General features: G+C 37.1%; 1 protein-coding gene and 1 pseudogene across 1 annotated transcript; both read right to left on the bottom strand.

Moving 5' to 3' along the window:
• Nucleotides 1-271: 271 nt before the first annotated feature.
• Nucleotides 272-1425, bottom strand: LOC134624078 (uncharacterized; annotated as a pseudogene).
• A 2574-nt stretch (nt 1426-3999) lies between these two features.
• LOC134624077 (uncharacterized) lies at nt 4000-6000 on the bottom strand. Its single transcript, XM_063469061.1, has 5 exons — nt 5973-6000; nt 5156-5821; nt 4405-4527; nt 4288-4310; nt 4000-4134 (listed from the first exon to the last, which is right to left on the bottom strand). The coding sequence occupies exons 1-5, from the start codon at nt 5974-5976 to the stop codon at nt 4000-4002; spliced, it is 951 nt and encodes a 316-aa protein (XP_063325131.1). The 5' UTR covers nt 5977-6000.
• Between the last annotated feature and the right edge of the window lie 430 nt (nt 6001-6430).

The following is a 6430-nucleotide window of genomic DNA, read 5'->3' as shown; positions in this document are numbered from 1 at the left end:
GAAAACTTTAGGGTATAAAACTTGCAGAATAAACAAATGACAAAAGATACAAAAAACATTCATGCAATACTTGGCTGTCTTGTGGAGATCCATCAGATTTGGATGGTACTGTAAACAAAGATGTAGACAATCAGTGGTAGTTACTGTATATATTTGAAATGTGAACATATAGAATGAAAGCATTATGTACTATAAAGTAACATTTAGCCTTTCAGCTGGATAGATAAAGAGAGAGAGAGAGCGTTCAGTATAAAGTATAATTTTACATACTTTACAGGTCTTTTCCGTGATTCTTCCAATGTGCCCATGCAAGTTGAAGAGTGGCTATCCCAAGGATAATATTTGAAAGCATCAATGCAATAAAAGCAGGGCTGATATCATGTAATTTGATATCAGCCCTGACACGAGCATCTCATTAATGAGAGAAGAATAAAGAAGAAATAAATAATTATATTTACATTACATCAGCTTAGGTATGTTAGATTTACTGATACAAACATGCACGTCTTACTGCGAATTTTGATTGTGGTTCCATTTCCAAACATGAAGTCACAGCACAATAGTAGGTTCCAGCATCGTCCAAGGTGAGGTTCCATATGAAGAGGTTATGCACGCAGATCAATTCTCCACTTTCAGCCATCTGACATGTGTTCTCATTTCTAGATGAATAAATCATCTCTGGAGCAGAATTCTCAGAATTTTTCATCCATGTGATACTAGTATGTTCTGGTGCACACTGAGCAGAGTGAACTGAACAGCTGAGAGTCACAGAGTCTGCTAACTGCACTGTCTGGGACTCTGACTGATGGATGACAGACTCACTGATCAGGTTTGTACCTTGGAAAAGAAACAGTTGACCCAGTTATTAGCTTTGTAGTCAATTTGAGAGAAAGAAAAAAAGATAAATGAATCACTAAAAACTTTTGAAATGTAAACACTTATACCTTTAATCAGGAGAAAGGTTCCTTGTCCAAATTCAGACTTATTTAGTGTTAACACTCCACAGTAGTATGTACCAGTGTCCCCCTGTATAGTCTTGGATATGGTCAGATGACTCTTGAAGCTTTCAGATTTTACAAAAAAATTCTGAGACGGTTCTTTGAATATTGTCAGATTATACAGAGTATCTGTTGAAGCCACTAGCTGCAGTCTTTTGCCAGTGGTCAGTTTGTACCACACTCTCATTCTTGGTGCATCATGCTGAATGTGACACGTGATGGTCACTCTGTCTCCTAGTTTTACTGCTTGAAAGGAAATAGGCTGAGAGATGTCACTTAACAGTGCTTCACCCGAAATAAGCAGAGGAATAAGTAGCATACCAATCAGTTTTATGTATATAGTGCCAAATAAAAAGATATTATGAGTGGACTTTTGTAACTTACACAGAGACCAGAGTTGGAATACATTAAGAATGTAAACCATCATTTTCACTGCTTCAAGCTTCATCTTCCACACAGCAGATCTGACTTACTGAAATGTCAGTGACAGCACTTATAACAGATTCAGCCTCGCAGGGCTAACCAGTGCGAAACCAAGCCAGATGTGTCCGGTGTCCGATGAACAAACTGAAAACATTTTCATTGTATTTATCATGAAAAGCTTCAGTGTTAGCATTTTGGCAGCCACCAAGTTAGTGTTTTGGGGAAAGAAACCAAAAGGTTCTGTATGCTGATGTTGATGTTATACTAACAAGTTTGGATAGCAAGTTGTGTCTATCACTTTAGGAAATTTAAAAAAGTAAGATTGAATGAAACAAAAACAGAACTCCACTCACCAAAACTGAAAGACTAACTTTCTGGAATATCTATACCACGAACAAGCCAGTTACTAAAGGACCATTAGGTACACATAGAAACGTCCACTCCAAACTTACCCACTGTACACCTCCTATCAAGGGGAAGCAGCTGAAAAAACAAACTGTAAGAAGAACTACCTCAAAGCCAACTCTGAAGAACACTTAAAGGTTGGAAAGTCAGATTACGCTGGTAACTAACCAATTACATCATGTTACAATGGATCCAAATACTTTTACTGAAATTTTCCATTTTTGTGTTTTGCACATTATATAGAAGCTAGTTTGACACATCTATGAAATGCTGGCTTGCCATGCGCCATAATGTTGTCATAGTGTTGCTATCTAAGGTCATTTAGGATACTGCAGAACAGGCCAGGAGAAAACAGAATGACATTATGGCTAAATGGTTTAAATGCATGGTTCTCATAAGCCAGAATTGTAAAAGGCTTTTTTTACTCTAATGACTATATACTGCATTCACCTGACTTTTAGCACAGACAACAAATCAACCTCAGCATACTGAGAGCCACAGATGCTGAGACATCCTGCTTAAACCACAAGGCATTTTTACTGTTAACAGCAAAGAGTCTATAAAAGTATCCTGCTTCTATAGTTAGAGTCAACAAGTAGAAAAAACATGTCAAGAAATATTTAGAAGACTTGACCTAATGTATGTTCACACCTTACACGTAATATCTGTGTGACAGGACCTGTTGGCTAACCTCACCAGCGCACAGAGGTTTAGGTGATTTCTTTTTCTTAGAAAAGGTCCACCCATTTGTGGTAAGTGCTTAAATATATGCTCCACTGCACCTAGAATTTGTTAGAAACTCTTTCAATAAGCAATGAATCAAATGTCATGAGTTACATTACTTTGATGAACCCTTGTCTTTTAAAAGTTCTTAATAGGATAAATAGTAATCTGTAACATATTGCATATCAAAAGTAACCCTCCTGAAACCTATAATTAAACGCCAACCCAAAACACAATCACTGGATACACATGTAGAAACACGTGTTTCTACACATGTAGAAATCATGGAGATTGTGCAAACAGCTGTCACCATCCTTGTATCTTCTTCTGTGGTTCCCTGTTACAAACCCTCCTTTTTTTCTTTTTTCTTTTTTGAGGGTTTGTTTCTTGTGTTTTTACTTCCTGGCTTTGTTCTTTGGGTTCCCTTTTAAGGTCTATTTTACAAAGAAAGTTTAACATGCACTGCATCTTTTGCTAATCTGCTTTCATAATTGTAACAGGTTACTTAAAATTCCAAGGAAACTTTCACCAGTGTACTGATATTGTACCATAATATAATCTTTTATGATAACGTCTGTTGCCCATTAGCCACTACTACCCAGGACTCTGTGAAACCAGCCATTTCAAGATGCTTGTCTAAGTGTGGTTGTATATAGACCACTAATTTGCACCTCCTCTTGTCTGCATGTTGAAGTGTCCTTAGAGAAGATACTTATCCTCAGTACCCCCTGGTTGTTTGTACACTTTACTTAAAAGGTTATTTTTAAATCATGTCTTATATTTGCCGCCTGCCTTGTGGAGTTCATTTGTCATTACAATACAATGTTAGGCCAGTATAACATTATGTTGAAGTGCTTCTCTTGCATGGCTCTCATAAACCACACATCAGAGTGCTTTTTTTTGTTTGTTTTTACATGAGACAACAAGTCAACCTCGGGGTTCTGTGAACTACTGATGCTACAACATCCTGGTGAAACCACAGAGTATTTTTTACTGTTAACTCCAAAGAGACGAAAGAACAGCATCTCTTCTTTTTGATGGTACACATCAGCAAGAGGAAAGATGCTTCTCTGTGTAGCAAACTGAAAAATAGCCCACCAAGAGTTGCTCATAATGACTTTGACCTGGTATTTAGTAGATGTTATGCCAGTTAAGCAGCACTGAAGCATCGTTGGCTAATTTTGCATGCAGTGTGTTGAGGGGGCAGAATGCACAGCTGTGAATGTGAATCTTCTCTTTCAAATGTTGAGCTTGGTTGTTGACATGCACCATCATCATTCTGTGTTGAAACAGCATTGGTCACTTCATGCAAAATCCCCCAAATACATTTTCAAAGAGCTTTTATTAATAAAAGGCAAACCTTTAATTTATACAATTTCAAACAAATTTAAAGTACATTCTTCTGAAACCTCCAGAGCAACTTAAATAAAGACAGTTTTGGTCCACTTCTTCACCTCTGTTCCTTCACACTGGAGTATACACACTCACTCTGGGTTTGATCTGTTTTTTTTCTTGATCTGTTAGTCTTGTGGTTGCGCAAAGCAGCGTAATGAAGGTTTTCTTTGTATTCACTGTCTTGATGTAACTGGTGATAAAAAAAAAGAAAAAATGGTCCACCATCATTGTATAAGATGAGACAGGAAACACAAATAACGAGCTAGGCTGCGGCAGCTTACAGGAGAGAAAGAATAAAGATGCTATGCTATTATTAATTTTTATAGTAGAAAACGATTCTTACCTCTGTGCTAGTTGTAGAAGTTTCTGAAGGTGTTACAAAAGAAATTAAAACATTATTTTGATTTCAATGGAACAGGATGATGAAAACTTAATGTTGCCTTAAAAGAGTAACACTTACCTGCGCACCACCTGTGCTGTTTGCTCAGTTTGTACAACGTGAATGCCAGAAAACCAGTCAGGATGGCAGTTAATGCCAAGGCTCCACTGAAGAAATGCACCAAGAGAAGAGATTCTGCTTTTTCTGCAGAGAGCAACAAATATGACCGTGCTTTTAGTTTTTTTTTTCTGGTTTAGGAAAAAAAGACTTAAACAATACCTACGTTCAAACAGTACTAACATGCCTGTTTCTACTGGTTGATAGTGGTTGTTGCAAATTGTTGGTCTTAATCATGATTATCACAAAAAGATACCAAATTAAAGAAATTTACTTCAGGCTGATATAGGACAGAACTCCAAAGTATCCATGAAAATGCATTTTACAATTATCTCCAGCTAATATGGATGCAGCAAGTCGGTGAAGTGGTCAGCAGTTATGCCTCACAGCAAGAAATTTAAACCTGCTGAAAAACAGGAACCTTTCTGTCTGCAACAGAAAGGTTTACATGTTCTCCCTGAACCTGCATGTTTTCCTTTGGTTTCTCCAGCATCCTCAGGCAATTCATTTTTAATGGTTATTCAGTTGTCCACTTTTCGGGGAGCTGTCATTGTTTTTAGCTGGGATGATTTGACAGCGAGTCAGATAAGAAAGGCTCCCAGCAGCGCTAGTTGGAAAATCTGTTTTTGAAGAATCATTATTATTGATGGCTTGTATGTATTATATCTAGATCTACTTTTATGCTTTAAGGAACTAATCCTACAAAGTTACTTACCCTTCACTGCAGTCCCACTTCCATACAGTATGTGTCCACATGAGGCCACAGCACAATAGTGCTGAGAAAGATTCAGGCTCTTCATCGGCAAGTTGTAGACACAGGTGTTACTTTGTGTGTTGGGTTTCCTCTCACAGGGATCATTCCTGCTTCCATTGGTGTAAATGATTCCTGGAAGAGTTGCTTCAGACTTTCTGAACCAGTAAACACTTTGTTCTCCATCGCAGGTCCCAGGTTGTACTGTACAGTTCAGAACCATAGAGTGCACTGGCTGTAGGGTTTCAGATGACAACTGGTAGACTAAAGCTCGGATGTTCTGATCTGAACTCTTTACACTGACAATTGTGCCTTCACAAAATTTAAAGTCATACAAATTGCTCATTACACAGTAGTAAGTAGCTGAGTCTGAAGTTCTCAAATCTGATATCTTCAGTAGGTTTCCAGTACCCAGTGAAAAACGTGAATTGTTAAAGGGATGGTGAAAAGTACCATCATGACTGTGCTTGTAGTATGTAGACATCAGCCTTGGTCTATTTCCTAAAGTTTGCTTATACCAGTAAAGCATCACTGCTGATTTGTCTTCACATTGGCATTCCAAAGTCAGAGTTTCCCCAACATGGGCTGGTTTAAAATGTAACACTGTATTTTTCAAGAGCGCTGTATGAGCTGAGGAGAAAATGAGGAGACAAATCACATAAATGTGAAAATAAATGTAATAAATATCCAAAATATGCATCTTCCACCATAAGAATGAGGCAAGCAAACATGTTGGTTTTAGGTTAAAATGAACAACAACAAGGTACAAAGCACAACTTACCCATATTTGCCACGAACAGACAGATGAAATACAAAGCACAGGTTGGAGGTGTCATCGTGCAACAAATGCTGTGAGGAATGAACACAATCTGTATACGTTTTCCACTCTTCACAGAGAAGACTGTGTCTGATTGGCCAGTCAGTCTGAAGGTCCTATTTTGGAAACAGTCAAAATAAACTCTCTCCTTAGCAATAGATTGCATGGTTCATATATATATATATATATTTATACAATTCAATTTCTATTTGCAATTCCAACAATATTTCTATCAATTCAATCAAGTCAATTAACTATGATTACATGTATAAAATATAAAACTTTATAAAGTTATATCCAACTTCACAAAAGTTTCAAAAGGTAAATTTTTGTAATTAAAAAACAAACAAACATAGCATTTAACTTTGTTATAACCCACAAATGAAGAAGAAATGAGGAAATTAAAAAAATTACATCCCTGC

Source organism: Pelmatolapia mariae, linkage group LG3_W (assembly GCF_036321145.2).
Source record: "Pelmatolapia mariae isolate MD_Pm_ZW linkage group LG3_W, Pm_UMD_F_2, whole genome shotgun sequence".
In the NCBI taxonomy this organism is placed as follows: domain Eukaryota; kingdom Metazoa; phylum Chordata; class Actinopteri; order Cichliformes; family Cichlidae; genus Pelmatolapia; species Pelmatolapia mariae.
This window is presented reverse-complemented; position numbering and strand designations above follow the sequence as displayed.